At 34.7% G+C, this 20,102-nt stretch overlaps 1 protein-coding gene across 5 annotated transcripts in view; it reads right to left on the minus strand.

Annotated features, from left to right (window-relative positions):
- LOC150093095 (uncharacterized) overlaps window positions 1-20,102 on the minus strand; it is a 390,523-nt gene that overhangs the window by 37,615 nt on the left and 332,806 nt on the right. For all 5 annotated transcript variants that reach the window (XM_090413295.1, XM_090413299.1, XM_090413294.1 and 2 more), the window contains one exon: window positions 6,395-6,540. In XM_090413295.1, coding sequence (XP_090269421.1) covers window positions 6,395-6,540 — 146 coding nt within the window. The remainder of the gene's footprint in view (window positions 1-6,394; window positions 6,541-20,102) is intronic.

The raw sequence follows: 20,102 nt of genomic DNA on the forward strand, positions 1-20,102 counted from the left end.
CATTATATGTAGAAACCATTACACAAAAGTAAAAAAACAAACAAACAAACACGTGGAGTGCGGAAGCTGGCAGAAGAGTTAAAGTCTGATATGTGGAAAGATCTAATAAGTGACTTCCAAATATCACATAAAATCATTCCTTGAGTTTTCCTGAGTATGCCTTGTGAGTGGATAACCATCATAGCCTCTTTGATATTACGAGAGCTGAAGTAGGCTTCTATAAGGCATGGAGTTCTTCTTCCCATTCAATATTGTAGTGAGTGTGGGAGAAGTGCAAAGCTAGACCTGAGCTGTCTTCTCTGTTGTTATTAATGTCTCCAATATGCTCTTTTTGCTTAATTTCTAATCAAAATCTTTCTCAATTCAGACCTCTAAATGTTTGTCCTATGTAAGCACGACCACAAGAACATAGAATATTGTAAACTCCAGGATGTTTGTTGAAAGGGTTGTGGTCCTTAGGTGAATGTAACAGAACTCGTAGAGTCATAATGGACTTCAAAGCAACTTTTGTTATGAGATTTCAGGAGACTGGTGATTTTGAGAGAAAGTCTGCCAACATAAAGGATGGAAACCGAGGCTCTGTAGCTAACGTCAGTGATCTGTTGTAGAGCAGCAGTAGAGAATATTATTCTTTGTACCATTTTCTTAGAATATCCACTGTTCACCAATAGTTGAGAGAAAGGAATATAATTCTTCTTTTAGTGTTTCTTCATCTCCTGTAATAGAGATAGCCAACCCCCCTTTTTTTTCATACCTAATTTTTGCGATAGATGGTGCAATTTAGAGAAATGTAAGTAACCCACCTGTAAAAGTGGGCTTATGGTATACAGTAAGAGAAAAGCCTCCTCCTGCTTTTTTTGAAATTAAAACATTAAAATTAAAGAAAAGGAAATTTTCCTTCATTTTCAAGTTCTAAAGTAAATTTAATAAGGCAGAAGGAGTTAATATATTAAAGAAAATTGTGTAATTCAGCCACACTGTTTCCAGATTATGAATATGTCAGCTATGTCATCATCAAATTCCTGCCATGTACCCTCACAGGGGGTGTACAGGATATCATAGAACTACATGAAAAATTTACATCATTACTAACTTCCTATCTACAATTTTCCCAGTCTGTTACTTGTCAAGACTCCAACATTATCAGATCTTATATTTCAATCGTCTAAGGTACTTTGTACCGTATCAATCCACCTATATCTTGGTCTTCCTCTGGGTCGTTTTCCTGCCAACCTGGCAGAGAACACTTGTTTTGCTAATCTTTCCTCGCCCATTCTGTTTAAATGACCATATCACCTGAGATTAGCTAGGCTAATGCATTCCTGGATGCTGACAATTTCAAGTTCTTTCCCGATATCCATGTTTTTAATATGATATTGCCATTGATGCCATCTGTTCACACCTCTAATCTTTCTCAGGACTCTCATATCTGCAGTCTCTAGTCTTTGGTCAAGTTTTACTCCTGACACAGCTCTCAGATCCATAAGTTAAAACTGGTTTGAACACTGTCTTGTATACAGCTAATTTAGTGTTCCGACTAATTTCTCTCCTATTCCATATGAATTTATTCAATTGACTTCCTACCATACCAGCTTTGTTGATTCTGTTGTCTATTTCTATATTTAATTTGCCATCTTCACTACAAATCATGCCTAAGTAGCTGAAATGTTTTACTTGTTTCACAGGTTCTCCATTCACAACACAGTTGACATTTTCAATGATTCTGCCAATTTTCATTGTCTTTCTCTTTTTATTGCTGACCTTCATACCATATCTATTACAACAGTTATTCAATTTGGTCAGTGAATCTTGCAGATTTGTAGTGGATTTATTTAGAAGTATAACATCGTCCACATAAAGCAAAGAGCTGACATTAACATCTCCAATTTTGATATCATGTTTAATACCACTTTCCTTTATAATGTGATTCATATAGATAATGAATAACAGAGGGGGATAATGTACATCCTTGTCTCACACCAGATTTAACATTAAACCATCTTCCTGTACTTCCTTCAATTCTAACTGCTGACTTACAACTCAAATAAAGACTAAGTATTGCTTGATATAATGCCCCATTGACACCATATAACTGTAGCGTATTGAATAGCTTCTCTCTTGGTACCTTGTCATATGCCTTTTCCAAATCGACAAAACTTAAATAGAGATCTTTGTTATATTCCCATGATTTCTCCACTATTTGTCGTAAAGTGAAGATCTGATCCTGACAGCCTCTATTTGACTTGAATCCAGCTTGTTCTTCACCATGCTTTTCTTCCACAATTCTTCTCAACTGTTTCTCAAGTATATTTGCACATATCTTACCAAGCACACTCAGTAGGGAAATACCCCTGTAATTCTCACATTCAGTTTTATTTCCCTTTTAATATATGGGTAGTATGAGAGCTCTACTCCAATCATCAGGAATTCGTCTCTCTGTCCAGGCAGTCTGAACTATGCAGTGCAGCCACTGTAAGACTTTTATACCATCATACTTCAGCATTTCTGGTCAAATATCATCTACTACTACTGCTGCCTTTCCACATTTCAAGCCTTAATTGCTTTTTTCTACTTCAAGTATGGACCTGTATTTTTGACTGCATGCCTAGTCAATGTTTTTTACCACTGTGCTGTCATCACCTGCTCGTTTCATTTAGCAGTTTTTCAAAGTAATTACTCCATACTTCAAGAATATCTTTTTCTCCAGTTTTCATGTCACCTTTATCATCTCTAACTCCTTTTACAGCACTCTTTCCTCCATTCCTAAGCTTATTCAACAACCACCAGAATATTTTGCCACCTTCTTGATATTTATTTTCTATGTTCCTGCCAAAGTCCTCCCATGACTTTTGTTTAGCTAGTTTTACACAGTGTTTGGCTTTCTTACATTTGTCTCTGTATTCTCTAAGAGCACAAGCTGACTTATTTGCCAGGAACTTTTGATATGCTTTCTTCTTTTCCTTCACTGCTTCTTTAACTTCCTATGTCCACCATGGAGTTCTAATTTTTCTATCCTTGCAGACAACTTCACCACATGCCTCTCTAGCTGGATCAATCAGGGTTTTCTTCAAGGCTTGCCACTGACACTCTAAGGTTTGGTTCCTGTTCTCAAACTCTTTCATTTTTTCTTCAATAATCTTTGTGTATTTTAGTCTACAGTTAACATCTGAGAGCTGCTCAACTTTTATTCGCTTAAAACTTTCTTACATGTTATTCTTTCCAATATAAAATTCAATTTTATCCTGCTCAAGAGTAAATGGTGATCACTTCCAATTTCAAATCCTCTGTACAATCTGGTGTCCTGCACCAATGAGAAAACATCACTGTCAACAATAACATAGTCACTTTTCTTATTCCTTGCCTCTTCTCTCCATGTGAATGTGTGCACATTTTTATGTTGGAACATTGTGTTGGTAATAACCAGTCGATGTCCTGAGCAGAAATCTAACAGGTATTTGCCATTATTATTACAATCATTTCCTACTCTGCTATTTAGATCCCCAACAAGGACCAACTTTTCCTTTTTCATTGTGTCAGTTGCTTTTTCTAAAGCGTCAAAAAATTCCTCCACTTCTACCTTAGTAGAACCTTCTGTGGGACCATAGGCACAAATAAGTCTCACTGTTTCCCCATTCTCATATTTGCCCACATTACTCTACTTGAAACTGACTGCCATTCAAGAAGATTAGACTCATATTTTGTGTTGAATACTATGGCTACTCCTTCTTTTCCTTGAGTGTCATTGCCTGAATATAACATTTTGTATTTATTGCTCAGAAAGATCCCACCAGTTTTTGTCTTTTTAGTTTCAGTCACCCCTATTATGTCGATCTGGTACTTATCTAATTCCTCAGCTAGCTCCATTTCTTTGCCATTCAGGCTTCTTATTTTGATAGTACCGATCTTTAACTCTGGTGATGTTAAGTTGGGGTGTGTTTTCAGATTCTCCACCAAAGTGATGGTTTTGAATTTTTAGATAGCAGGAAATCTTTTTCAGTTTTTCATGAATAAGTCAGCATATGGAGGAGATATAGGGCTTCCCTCATTACAAGATCAGATAGTTGTTTGTAGATTTTCCCATTCTATCTAAAATAATTTGAGTTGAGACAATGTTTAAATAGTTGGGAGATGTCAGGTGGGAACAGATCATCTACAAGTGCCATAACTTCATCTACAGGAAACTGTTGTGAACAAAGATACAATATCTAGATAGAAAGAATGCCCGTTGGTAAGATAGAAACTTCTCATTTTTCTACAAAGTGTTGCGAGTTTTTGATGAGTGCCTGATGTGCATCCTCCTGATATCTCCAAACTACTTAAACATTGTCTTAACTCAAATTATTTTATGAATGGGAAAATCTACAAACAACTATCTGATATCTTATTTGATAACAAATAAGCAGGCTAGCTAATATCATCTACCATAGGCCAAAGAGGAATATTAGTCTTGTGGCATTCCATATAATTGTAAATTTAAGGGGTGCATAGATTTCTATCTCTTTTAAAGATCCATAGGCCATGTAATCATGTTGCATAAAAGGTTATTGATTTCTTCATGGTTGATCAAAGTAGGATCATAATCTATTGGAATGTAAGTACAGGTATCAGAGAGTAAAAATGAAATTCTGAAAAAAAAGAAGGAGGCACATCTCTTAGCATGTACTGTAAGCCCACTCGTAAAGGTCATTACCTAAATTACATTCTCTTCTCTAACTATTGGTGAGCAATGGATATTCTAAGAAAATGGTACAAAGAATATTATTCTATATTACAACAGATCCTGCTGTAGTATAGAATAATACCTGCTCCACAACAGATCCCTGACATTTGCTACAGAGCCTCAGTTTCTATTCTTTATGTTGGCCAAACCAATCTCATGACAAGAGTGGATTTCAAGCCCATTATGACTATACAAGTTCTATTATGCTCACCTATATAAGGACCACAACCCTTTCAATAAACATCCTGGAGTTTACAATATTCCATGTTCTTGTGTCCATGCTTAACTAGGAAAAACATTTAAAAGTATCGAAATTAGACAATAACAGCATATTGGAGACGTTAATAACAACAGAGAAGACAGCTCAGGCCTAGTTTTCCACTTCCCACACACTCACCACAATATTGGATGGGACAAGAGCTCCATGCCTTACCTAGAAGACAACTTCAGTGCCTGCAACATCAAAGAGGCTACGATGGTTATTCACTCACAAGGCACACTCAACAGAAACTCGAGGAACGATTTTATGTGATATTTGGAAGTCACTTATTAGATCTTTCCACATGTAAGACTAACTTTTCTGCCAATTATCATGCATACCTACTGAACAATGACTGATCCATGACAGCTTCCACACTTCAGGTTTTTTTATTTTATTTTTTTATTATTTTTATTTTTTTTTACAATTGTGTAATGGTTCCTGCATGCTCAGTTTAGTTATATAATGGTTCTTTACTGCTCAAACGTACTCATTTTTACCACTCAACATACTGTCGTTCTTCCAATTGCAATATGGAAGCGCTTAATGATGAATTGCCTTCTAGCAAATATCATGCAAAAATTAATTGAAAAAGTTAACTGAATTATCTTTCAATGAATTTTTATTTGTGAATTTTCTGCATTGTGAGTTGCACTTTTTTTTTTGGTGTGGGGGGAGAAGATGGAGTTTTTTGTTAAGTGGATATATCAACAAAATTAGCATATATTAGAAAATGAAGTGGCCTATTAGAATTGGTTGATTGTGATTGTAATGTGCTAAAGTGAATACTTTTTTAGAAGAGAATTCCATTTATTTATAAAGCACTCAATACTAATCTACAGTATGATTTTATTCCTACTTTAATATACACTTATTTCTACTGTTAGTAGAAATGACAATGAAAGCCGAGTTAAAAATTAAAACTGTATATCCAAAACAAGTTCTAAATCTTTGTGTGTGTGTGTGTGTTCACTATCCTGTGCTAGATATATGTATTAGTGAAAAATATTGCAGATATACTTTAAATTTACCTGCACTATAAACACTAAGTTATTTTTAGGAAATAGTTGTTTTAGCTTTAAGAAAATTTTGTAAAATATTTTCAGCGCTCTCAAAAATAAAACTTTTTGATAGTTCTGCCAAGATTTATTGTTGGGCTTCCAAGCCCAACAATAAACTATCCTTTCCCCCACACTTTTTTTAAAAGAAAAACAATAATAAGCTGCCAATCAAAGGATAAGATAACCAAATCAGCAAAACTGGATGCCAGATGAGGACTGAATAATCATATTTTTATTATAGTTGTAAACCTGAATAAAAATTAGCTATGGCTGGGGTTATACAATATGACAAGATTATATGAAGTTACTTCTTGGAAATACAAAATACCTGTGCAAAATAGAGAAAACACTTACCTCCAAAGTGACACACACATGCTTGAAGATCATAAATCACTTTCCCAGGACAAGGACCAGATATATATGATGAAAGATCCAGTCCCTCAATAGGAAAGGCTACTTTATCATCAACTTTGGTACTTGAAAATTCATGGAACACAAATCTTATGAAAAAAAAAAAAATTAGTTAATTTAAGAAAGCATCTTTAACTTGCTTCTTTTTATAAAAATTGTTTGCCAACATTTTAATGCATGCTTGAGAGATAAATTTGTTCATATTTAACTTAATGATGACACTAGTTTATTTAAGTTTACTGGAGGTGTCAAGTAATAATAATAATAATAATAATAATAATAATAAGTTATAAAGAATATACAGGTGAATACTCAGTTATCTGATAAAATACATTTCACAGTTAAGCACACTAGATAACATACCTATTTTCCTAAAGAAGCAATGTCATATATCCTGACCTGCTAAATATGTATCAGTAGCATTAAAAATTTCATATGGTAGAACGAGAGAAAGGAACAAGGACAAGAGGCCTTCCCTAGTGTAAAATCTCTCATGATATCTGACTTTGTAACTTATGTTTCATTTTTTTTTTTTTTTGTTTAGAAGAATGTACAGAGTGATGTTAATTTTTTTAACTGAAATAATCTTTTCTGCAATAATATTGTATTGAACCTTTGTAAAAATAATGTGATGCATGATGTAATCATGTGAGGTTATTAAGTAACATTAAATCAGTTAGTCTAATGCTAAAACTAGTGAAGAATTCTGAGAATTGCTATAAATGGAAATTTCCAAAGACCCATGAAGAATGACGTCATCATGTCCAAAGGTCAATATGTGACCATAGTTACCATGGGTAAAGAATTCCAAAAGACACGCGAAGAATGACGTCAGCATGTCCGAAGGTAAATACATGACCAATTTCGTGAGATGAGTACATGCACACAATGGAGACCTGGGCCTATATAAGGCAATTTGTTGGGAAGGAATTTTGTCTGAGGGTTTTCTGAGCTTTCTCTTACCTGACTTTCCATCACGCTGGATCGCTGTCAGAAATCTAAAGAGAAGTGTCGAGAGTTACAAGTCTTCTACCTGGGTACATCGCCAAGCAAGAAATATTATGTTGTTCGTCTCGAAGGGAAGGAGCTGTACATTGTCACCATGTTAAGGGTCCAATAAGGCAAGGCACAGTCAACAACCCTGACAAGGAAGAATTTTAGTAGAAAAACAGGAACGTGTCAGCAAGCAGAAAGGCAGAGAAAAGGAAAAATTATGTGTGAACAAACGGTTAATGTGAAAGACTGTCTGCTGAATAAGAATGTATGTCAAGTGTCTATGTTTATGAGATAACGTATATTAATGGTGAATTAGGCTTAACCAAGGTATGTCTTATATTCAGTTAATATTATGCTAGATTGTGAATTAGCTTAGAACTAAGGTTAGATTAGCAAGAAAATTGTAATGACATGTTTATATGTGAATGTAACTCATTCTGTACATATTTCTGTTTGAATTAAATAAATGGTTTGTAAACAACACATTGGAATGATTCTGTCAATGCACTATCCTAAAAAAATTCGAACCTGCATAAGATAAAAGTTTATATGATTTACATTTAAGCCATGACTAGTTTAAAGTAAGAATAATATCAGAGGGGGAATACGAATAATATCTGCTTTGTCTTTGAATTAAGATCTTATACTGTTGCTCTCAAAATACAGTCTAACTGGCGCAGTCGTTAAACAAATAATAAACAAATTTGTTAAACTATAGAGCATGAGAAATAAGATATAGTAGAAACAGGTAGATGGTGGCAGTCTAGAGTTAAGGTAGCCGACCATTCACGAAATATTAAATAAAGAAATTAGAGCAGGGTAATATAAACACAGACCAGACAGCAATATAACACTGAAAGTTGCAAAACGAGGTGGTGGGTAAAAGGGTAAAAAGTAATTTTTTTTTGCATGGAGAGTGGTAGGTGCATGGAATGCATTGCCTAAGAGGGTGGTGAACGTGCAGACTGTAGATGATTTTAAGGAGTGGTATGATAGACTTTGTGTTCACTAGTGTTGACATCCCATGATAAGTCTTGTTATATAAGATTCCATGGGGATTAGGAAAATAATAATAATAAAATTAAGAACAACCTGGAAACTTTAGCAGTCAATTGACCTTAGCTGCCTTAGAGAAAGGGAAAAATTACAGGCACAATGGCAAAAAAATTAGCTTCCTAATTGGATAGAAATCTCGTCTATCATTACTTGTGTGTTGTATTAGGAAGCCTACGTGTTCCCACCAGCTGTGCCAATCCTTGCCCTTAGTCTGACTAATGCAAGCTAGATGTTTATCAATTATGTCTGCTCACTCTTTCTGACTGAAGGTGACCAATAAAGCTAACTAATTGCTGAAGTTTCATATTTTTCATTTTAATGGTGCAGAGTGCACATATTTGGTTCATTATGAAGATCAGATAAGTAACACTAGTTTAAGCTAACATAACATTTTGAAATTTAAGTATTAATTCTGGATTTTTGTTTATATAATTTCACACTCTTCTAGTTCTTTTCTTTCTTATGTCTCCTGTTATTGTTTACATTTATCTTTTTCATGATTTATGTATGGTTCCTGAAAATCCTTTGTTTTGTAATCAGTTACATTTTACTGCAATTTCTCTGTTTCCTAAGAATGGATTAGAAAGGGGTCAGCCCCCCCTCCCCAAATTAATTATAGTGAACATCGTACTAAGTATTTGTCTGGTTGCTAGGGGTTTGCTATAGTGACCATTATGGTTAGTGCTGCATGTCAAAACACACTATTGGGTGGCAAACGAAGATAACTTAATGGGCTATCATTATGCAAGAACTTGAAGTATGATAAATAGTTATCTATGCTGTAAGCTGCTTTTCTCAGCAGTTGCATTTGAAAAGCTGAAAGCATATTATAACTTATATGTGGCTAGTATATCCCAATCATCCATGGAATTTACTGTTTTGTCAGAGACAGTATTATCAAGTGTGTGGTCAAGGGATAGCATGTGCATGCACATCGCTGCAACAGTGGGCCAAGTGGACGAATTTCATTATTAACAGCAAGGTATGATAGTCAGTACCAGACATGCTACTACATCAATCATCCAATTAATTACTACCTTATCTGAGTGTACACACACACTCAACAGTCTAGAGCATATTAGTGGCCCAACAATAAAAAAAACATGCAACAGCAGCTATATGGCCAGTGACAAGGTAATTGAACAGACCAAACTGTGCAGTCTAACAGTATCTCTCTCTCTCTCTCTCTCTTTTTTTTTTTTTTTGTTGTTGTTCTTTAGTTTATTATATATTCTAGTAAAAATAAAATTTGAGAATTCATATTCTGAGAACAAATACTAATTAGAACTCTGTTCAAATCAATTTCAATTCTTGTCTTTATTCTGAAAAGCTATTTCATCATCTCAAAAATATTTTCATCTATTTTAATTAGAAAGATTCAATTAACAAAAAATACATCTTGCTATCTAATGAATCAAATGGTAACTATGGATTTAACTAAAGCATTGATGAGAGAGTAAATATAGAAATTAATAAGACACATACAGATTCTGAAATTCTTGTATGTATGTGTATATATGTTTTCATGTGATGCATGAAATTAGTGACAAAATCTCTAGATGTTAAAACTCAGGTTTGAATTTCCATGAGGATGCAAAGAATATTTATTAAGGTGTAAGGTTTCCTGGAACCTCAATTTTATTCTTTTCCTGCAAATCACACAAAAACATAGAATACACATGAAGTGAACAGACAGAATACTATATGGACATAGTTACTCCTGTCAGGTTAGTCATATAGTATTTATTAAATATAATATTAATATTATATTATATTATTTAAATAATATAACATTATAAAAATTATATAAAATCCACAGTAAAACATAAAATGTAGAAAAAAGCAGTTGAGTAGATGACATTCAGCCAGAAATGTTCAGATATGGAGGTATAAAAGTTTTGCAAAGACTACACTACATGATTCAGAGGGTCTGGTCAGAAGATCAAATTCCAGATGATTGGAGTAGAGCTCTCATAGTTTCCATCTATAAAAAGAGCAATAAAGCTCATTGTGAGAATTACAGAGGAATTTCTCTACTAAGTGTTCCAGGTATGATTTATGCAAGCATTCTTGAAAAGAGGCTGAGAAAAATTGTCAAAGAGAAACTTGAAGAAGAACAAGCTTGGTTCGAGCCAAACAAAGTTGTCAAGATCAGATGTTGACTTTACAACAAATGGTTGGGAAACTATGGGAATATCACAAGGATCTGTACTTAAGTTCTGTAGATCTGGTAAAAGCAGACAGCAAGAAGCCCAGAAAAAAGCTTTTCAAAACACTGCAATTATATGGGATACATGGAACATTATACAAAGTAATACATAGTCTATATTTAAGTTGTAAGTCAGCAATTACAATTGAAGGAAATACAGGAAGATGGTTTGATGTTAAATCAGGTGTGAGACAGGGAGTGTGCATTATCTCCAATGCTCTTCATTATCTATAGGGATTGCATTATTAAAGAAAATGGCATTAAACTAGAATCAGAGATATTGAACTTAGCTCACTGCTTTATGGAGATTATATTGTACTCCTAAATACATCCACGATGCAAGTTTCCAGGATTCTCTAACTTAATTGCATACCAGCTATTAACAAATTTAGCATAAAAATCAACAATAAAAAGACAAAAACTATGAAAATAGGCAGGAACATAGAAAACTTCAGTCTTCCACTGCAATGGCTAATAATGTGCATTTAGACATAGCAAGCATCCTAAACAATGCTAAGCCAACAAAAAGTAATATACCACAGAATGAAGTAACTGCCTTAAAAATGTTGTATAGGAATAAAAATAATGTTATTACTAAATCTGATCAGGATAGTGCAACAGTTATCATGGATCAAGAGGATTATAACAAAAAAATGCAAGATCTATGTGACTGTTCTACTTACCAAATTACACATCGAGACTCCACTATGTTTCAAAGGAAAAAAAAATTCCACAAATTATTGAAAAAAGTGGCTACTTGACCCAAAGAAATCATCAAAAAAATAAAACCTGTTTGTGTTAAACCACCTCAACATTTGTGGAGTACCAAAAATCCATAAATCTAATATTCCCCTATGCCCTATAGCTGAGAGCATAGATAGTCCTACTTATAAATTTGCCCAACAGTTAGCCAAGTCTCTTATCTCCCTTACTGACAACTCCTCTAATTTTATAAAAAAATTCAGTCCATTTCAAATCATTAGTTAAAAATCATATCCTTAAAAATTCAGACATAATGATTAGTTTTGATGTCACTTCTTTATTTACTAATGTATCACTTTATTTTATTTATTCATATGGAGTTTCCTCCCTTTTCTTCCCCGTTGTAAAATTTTTCTCTCTTTATTTATTCTTATTATTTACTCTATATTTCTCCTATATTTATCTTATCTTTACTTATTGATTATTCTTAATTATACTAAAACTTTATCATCAATCTTAAACCTCTTAACTTCACTATCTCTCTTGGCCGATCTATACTTACAAGAACGATGCTAGTGGTTTGTGGGACAAAGGAATTACTAATGGCAGATACCTATTCCTTTGTCTCACACTGGTTCTAATTCCTTTTTCAGATTCAGGGAAAATTTATTTTTCACTGCGCCATCCCGAATCCTAGATTAACAGATAGTGTAGAATCGAGGAACCAGAACACAGTTGAGCATACAATCTTAAGTTACTAAGAGTTACGTTTGCAATCGTGGCCTCTCTATAAATTAATCTCCCGCTGTGGTCTGTAATTTATGAGCAAGTGCAACAGAGAAGAAAATAAGGCAAGTCATCAGTTAAACAAAAGAAACAAAACATTTAATTCAATTGAAACATTGTACATACTATGAATTCACTCTTAATATTTAATCTGCAATTGCTAATGAATGAGCACTAATTTACTTAGATTCTCAATATCTATCTTAGCATGCATGACAAAGAACTTCAGTCAAGGCTTACAATTTACACTTGAAAAATCACACTTATTCATTAATACTAAGGACAATCATTAGCTGAATTTCTAAACTAGCTTTATGTGCTCTTATACAATTTCTTCTCACAAAATCCTCATAACTTTTTCCATCATTAAAAGACAATTCTAAGGCACCACGTGCTCTTAATTTACATTACAAAATACTCAAAATTCTCATTATTACTTTATCATTCAAAGAAAACTTTCTCTAGAGTCCTTCCTAAATTTTACATATATCCTTCAAATACAGATATACACATAATAAAACATAGACTGTACGTTGCCAATTGCTGGGGAATTATCTGGCCACTTTACATATCTCGTCTGGACAATTACTTTCGACACCACGTTCCTTCTGCTTTCTCTGAGGCATTCTTCAAAGGTTCAATCTGCACTTACTTCTGCCGCCGAAGATAGGTAGACGTTGTTCCATGGTGAACTCGTTCAACATCATAACGACATCTCCGTAAGCATTGGTGAATACCTTCTGCTGGGCTGGTCGCCGACCAGTAAATTGTTGGGAAAGCTACGGTAAGGTTCCTCCGTCATTGTCTCGAATCCGTGGGGAACGAGGGGACACCACGAGGAGGCTCCATACACATCAGCAAGACTGCCCGAAAACTCCAGAGTGTAACTCCACACACCAGTAAGAGTAAAACTCAGCCTAAAGAACCAGAAGCACAAGCCCCTTTTCCTAGGCGCTGCACAACTTTTTAAATTGCGCGCCAAACGTTCACTCTACGTCATCGATTACTCATCCCATTTTCTCAGCGTCACCTCATGTCACCCAGTACTGCGCACCACACACGGTAATCTTAGCCTACTCTTCTGCATGTATGAGTGGGGGGGGAACTTGTTTCTTTACGAAAGGGGTGCACCTGTACTCTTTGATGCACGTGTTTCGATTCCGGCCATTTTATTTAATCGGATTATCTCTTTCCCCCAGTAATTCATAAGTACTTACACTTAAGCAGTCTAGCAATTCACAATACTTTATAATATCACATATTAAATGAAGGATTCTCAGCTTAGTAACATTTTAGTGAAATTTGCAAGAGTCTAGTATATTCTGGTACATCAATAATTGATTCAAAATTGCAAGCCCATGTTAAGTCTGAAGGAAACGTAAATTAATTTAATTTTTGTTTAATTCAGAACTTAATACTGTCCCTATTGGGGTGAGTTGAGCCCCCTCGTGGGGAGTTAAGTATTTATGGCTGTAGATCCATGTGTTCACGAGGCTGGTTTGCCTGCTTGCAGGATGAAAACCCCCAGATAAACTGGAGGAAAAAAATCCTGCTTTCCATGCCAAAGACCGGCTAACTTGGCTATGGCTGAGGAAGATCCTCAAGTTCCTCACGTCGACGACGGGAATCGAACCCAGGACACTCCTTCCCCAGGCATATGGTTGCGAAGCGCAAAGCCACTAGGCTAACCGTGCAGACAATGTATCACTAATAGACACTCTTGATTCGATAAAGTCGAAAATGTCCCTCTTGATATCTTTGAATTATTAAAATTTACTATGTATGCAGGTTACTTTACATGGGGAGGAAAAAGTACTACACTTACTACAGCTACATACAAGCCCCTAGTGTAGTTATGCTTTTGTTGATGATGTGTTTGCCATTTGACCCCATGGATAAGACACTTTGGATGCTTTTGTCATCTATCTAAACAGCCAATACCCTCAAAATTCACTTCACAGTAGAAAAAGATTCTAATAACTGTTTGCCTTTTCTTGACACATTAGTCACCTGCCTTTCAGATGGATCACTATCTTATTTCATTTACAGAAAGCCAGCACGCACACCCACCCACCCACACAGGAAGATATCTACAGAAACACATCATCATCCAGCCCAGCAGCATGGCATTTTAAAAAGACTTACACACAGAGACAGAGCCATTTGTTCTAATGATACAGCTCTTTCCACAAAACTTAAATATCTGTACCATACTTTCTTGGCCAATGGCTACAATTCCTATAAGATAGATAAAATGCTACATAGCTCCGTTACTCCTCCCTCCTCTAATACACAGGAACAAAACATTACTATTCCTATTCCCTGTGACAGAGGTACATCAGAAAAGATAGCCAAAGTACTAATAAAACATGGCCTTTGCACCACATTTATGTTAAATTAGCAACTCTGATCCGTTATCCTAAGGATAAACTTCATCCTCGAGCATATCCTGGAGTGTATGAAGTTCCTTATGACTATGCCTTGGCTAATTTGGGCAGATAAGAAGATCTGTTAAGATCTGCCTGGAAGAACATAAAAAAAAAAAAAAAATACATTTGCTACCATTATTATGGCAAGTCAGGACTGGCAGACCAAGCTTTGGACACCCCTTCACATAGAATTAGATAGAAGAAAACTAATGTGCTATTTAGAAATTGTTAGGGATCGGAAAGATTATTTTAAGAGTTGGCCATAACTATTAAGAATTCACCAAACATGAACAAATATGGCTGCATTAATTTGCCAAAAATTTGGGAGACTTATCTTAAGATAGAAGTATTACATAGCTGTAATACTTCTTTTTTACAACATTAGAGCATTCCAAACTAAGACTTTAGATCTTTTGTCTGTTACAATTTAAATTGTTTCACTTACTACTGTCATGTATACATGCTAGGTTGTGCTCTGAAGATGCCAATTTGAAATTGAGCAAAATATAGGCAAGTTAATAATCATCTTATTTAAAAAATAGTTTGTTTGGTCTTAATACCGTTAAAAATAAGTTATGAAAAGAAAACTTCAGCTGCATTCTCAATAGAGAACTTAAGTAAAATATTTCACCTATTTAGGCACAGTTTTTAGTGACCAAATTAAATTTGGAAATAGACAACAGAATAAGCAAAGCTGATATGGCAGGGAGGGAGCCAGTTTAATAAATTTATATGGAATAAGAAAAAAATTAGCCAAAACACGAAACTAGCAGTATACGAGAGACAGTGTTCACACTAGTTTTAAATAATAGATCTGAGAAAAATTAGAGGAGTGAACAGATGGCAGAATCATATTAAAAATGAAAATATTAGAAAGGAACTTCATATCGTTAGCATTCAAGAATGTGTGAGCAGAGTTAATCTCAGGTGGTATGGCCACTTAAACAGAATGAAAGAAGAAAAGGTGGCAAAACAGGCCTTTGATGCCAACACGGCAGGAAAAAAACCGAGAGGAAGATTAATGTATAAATACTGGTAAAATTCCAACAGCCGGTGACACAATTTGTTCATTCATACCAGTGTCGGCAAGTATCTTTTTCATGACCCCTGGCAAAATTTTAGCCACGTGCGACGTGTAGTTCTCGTTTAGCAAACATTTAAAATGACCGTGTTCACATTTTTCATAAAAATGGAGAAAAATGAGTCCCGTGCAGTGATAAAACACTTTTATTTGAAGAAGTGGATGGCCGTGCAGATCAAAGCCAAGTTAGATGCAGTTCATGGGGACTCTGCACTAGCATTAAAGACTATTTATTTTATAAATGAGTTTAAACATGGTCATAAGACCATCAAAGGTTAAGCGTGCTTGGACACCAGACAGAGGTTGCTACAAAGGAAATGATTAACAAATTCCATGGTATTGTTATGGAAGACCATCGAGTGAAAGTGAATGAGATTGTGGCATCTCAACTGAATGGGTGTATAATATCCTGCATGAAAAATTGCACATGAAAAAGCTGTGTGGCTCGATTGTTGACTGTTGATCAAAACTGCATGCGAAAAGACATTTCAATGCAGTGTTTGGTGATGTTTAATTGCAATTCGCAGGATTTTTTGTGTCGATTCATGACTGTAGACAAAACTTGGATCCACCACCACTACACACCTGAGTCCAAGCAGCAGTCAAAACAGTGGACAATGCCGTGTGAAAGAGCACTGAAAAACGCGAAGACCGTTTTGTCAGCTGGGAAGGTGATGGCCACTGTTTTTTGGGATTCCCAAGGAATTATCATGCGAGACTATTTGGAAAAGGTTAAGACAATAACTGGAGTCTATTATGCGTCATTGTTGGACCATTTAAAAGAAGAACTGAAGAAAAAACGGCCAAGATTGGCACACAAAAAAGTGCTCTTCCATCAAGAAGATGAAATTAGAATCATGGGCATGTTGGAGCAATGTTACACTCTCTGAAATGTAGTCAACACCGAACAACAGTAAAAGTTGGGATGCTGAAGCGGTCGCTATATAGAATCCTTAAGGAGTTGGATGCCTTTTCGTATGTCATTCAACTGGGTTAGTGTTTAACAGCAATGGATTACACTGCGAATACTGTACTTTCATGCAGGCCGCCAATGTCTATGAAGATCTATCCTTCCCCCATAATGTCTGGTTCTCGGACGAAGCACATTTCCATCAAAGCAGTCAGGTGAACAGATAAACCTACAGGTTTCTTGGTGTAGATTTCTAGGCTACATTCTCGACATAGTGAATGCTACATCAAGAATGTGTTCCATTCACTGAGGATATGCATCAAATGTGTTGTGCAAAAAACATTCCATTTCCTGCACAGGTATTCCAACGGGACAGAGCAACCTGTCACACATCACGTGGTTCTAAAGCCTAGTTATCAGAAAACTTATATAATCCCACTTATAGAATGATCTATAAGTGGGATTAAGGATTTAGCTGTTTGGCTAACTTTTTTTTTTTTTAGAACTAAAATTAAGAATTTAGAATTAAAAAATTAACTTACTGTATATTATCGCGTATAATGCGAAAAATTTATGGTAAAAAATACTACTTAAAGTTAGGGGTTTGCATTATATGGGGATCCTAAAAAATATAACATCTTATTAGACTTGCACACACAATATATATACTACTAATGCCTATGCAACCAAATCTACTTGACCCACTCGCATTCGGTGACCGAGCGCGCATAAAGCTACTTACATTACTAACTTTATGCGCAGATACGATGCGTGCTCGGTCGCCGAATGATAGAGCACAGTGAGATAGATAGAGTACAGTTAGGTATTTTGGTTTAACCACAGTTCATTTTAAATATTATTCGTTAAACAAACCTAGCCTGAAAATGAGCCAACAGAAACGTGTTGGATTCTGAATGAAGAGAAATTGAAATTATTAATACTCCCTTCAGAATCCAACATAATCCACCATATCATAGGCTACATTCGTAGATAATATTTAATGTAAATCTCTTGTTATAAACTATTATTCATATAATTATCTTTGAGTTTTTTTTATTTAATTATTTAATCTAAGATATGTATTAATAATAGAAAGGACTCTGTATAAAAATAGCATTCAGATTATTCCTATATTAATAGTAGAAGAATTTGTATTCATCATATTTAATTATATATTGTTTGAACTGAAAAATATCCTTTTATTTAATTTCTGTATATAAAGGTAAAATGTTATGTAATGCTTATGCTTATGTACTGCTCTAATTGTTGTCATGGAGACGGAGTTAAAAATAGAAGGTGCAACGTGTAGCACGTGAGTTATGGACGTGATATGGAATTGATATGAGCTGCACAGTGAAAACAAGTTTTGGCGGGAAAAAGGAGTGAAAGTATATAAACGGAAAGCAAGAGTAAACAAGATGGCAGTGAGTTAAGAGTGGGTCAGCAGTTGGTCGGCAGAGTTTGCACTAGAACTAGGGACTGAGTACAATTGGAGACTCAGCACAGTAATGGCACTGAGAACAGTACAATAGAGATGAGGAAATAATTTATTGGCAGCACGGAGTTAAATAAGAGGCTGTAGTACAAAGAATTAAGTGCTGTAATCAGATTACGAAGTATCGAAATGTATATTGACAGAATATTGATATGGAATTCTGAAGTTAATGTTGTATTCCAGAGCTTTCAAGGAAGATTAGTGGAAAGCTGATTCTATTGCAAAGTAGTATGTGAGGAATAAATGAATTTTCTAGTGCAAGTGTGTCTGCATATGTGATGTGCTGAAATTAAAGATTAAGTTAGTTTAAAGAAGATTACTTTTGAAATGTGTAGCTCCAGTGTGATAATTAACTAAAGTTTTAAGTGTGCCTCAGTGAATAATATGTGCAAAGATTTATTCCGGTAAGAACAGTTGTACTTTATAGCATTTTAGAGTGAAGTTATAAGAGTTACCTCCTTCTTTTAAATCCTAACATTAACTGTGGTGATTATGCTGAATTTTGCTGAAGCTAGAAGATTAATATTCTCCCCACCTTAAAGAGATAGCTATCTCTTGACTGAGCTATGCAATTTCTGACTAAGGGATAGATAAAGAATACTATTGTAAAAATATTTGCTGTGAATTTCAGTGGTAAAGAACTTTAGAACTATCTTTGCCTATTAAGGAGAAATTAGATTTTGAAGCTCAGTGTTTAATACCAAAAGTTAAGTGAATGTTATGTGTAGTTGAACTGAGTTAATTTTGCATTATCTTGATCCAAAATATGCTTATGTATATATTATATAACCTTGTATTAAATGTTTTGTTTTATTGATTTCAATTTGTTGTTAGCCTGATTCTTTTCCACTGCACCGTTCATAAAATTATCGGACCTAGCGGGAACCTCAAATGTTAATGTCAAATTCAGCCTATATATAAACATTAGACTGCTAAAGTTAATTAATATTTGATTACACTATTTTGCATAGACTAATCTGAATAGGTTGGCACAGTATAATAGAAATTTCCCTATATTTGGATTAGTAATCAACATACAATTAATTAACCTTAATAAGAACAACGTTAAAGCAAGATGGCGGATCAAAGGACAGGAAGGACGATCTAACAAAATGGCACAGTCGACAGGATGTGATTTCTTTAAAATAAGTTAAGCAATTGAAGAAATTTCGTGTGATAATAGTAGAACTGATACCAGAAACCTTAAAAGTAAAATTAAGCAAATCACTGTGAATTGGTTGTGAATCAGAGTCAGGCAAAGAAATAAGTGAATTTAGATTTTAGAATTGAAATTTTAGTTAAGAATTAAGTTTGATATATTATTATTATGACTGTTTCCTCAAGCTGAAAAATGGAGGATAGTGAATTTTTCCATACAGTAAACCCACAACAGGTCTTTCCCAATTTTTGGGTGAAGAATCTGATGATGTGGTGTCATTCTTCACTTATGTGGAAAAACTTAGGGAATAGCTAACTGGACTGATTTCCAATTACTTATATTATTAAGAAGTAAATTAATTGGCAAGGCAAAAACTTTTTTGTACTCATCTCCAGTGCTAAAAGAAACATTAGATTATCAAAAATTTAAGGATAACTTGATTTCACAGTTCTCAAAATTAAAAAGTATTGGCCCAAATTTATGGAAGTTACAGAGAGTCCTACAAAAAGATAGAGAAACTGTCACTGATATTCACAATCGTTTGTTTACACTAGCCAACAATTTAAATGTGATTAATGCTGAGAAACCCCACTTAGAATGGATTACCTTCCAACAATTTAGAATACGATTACATGATAATTTAAGGGAAGTAATTCATAAGAAGGGGGCTACTAATCTAGAAGGGTGTTTTGAATTAGCAAAAAGGAGAGAGAGGATCCTACAGGAGATGCATCATATTTCCTCCATAAGGCAAATGTTAGCCCAAGATTGTAATGCTCAAGTCCCCTCCTTATCAACACTTATGTATCTATCAGGTGGCTCTCACCT

Source organism: Typopeltis vanoorti, chromosome 24 (assembly GCF_054136105.1).
Source record: "Typopeltis vanoorti isolate ZY-2024b chromosome 24, IOZ_Tvanoo_1.0, whole genome shotgun sequence".
Taxonomy (NCBI): Eukaryota; Metazoa; Arthropoda; class Arachnida; order Uropygi; family Thelyphonidae; genus Typopeltis; species Typopeltis vanoorti.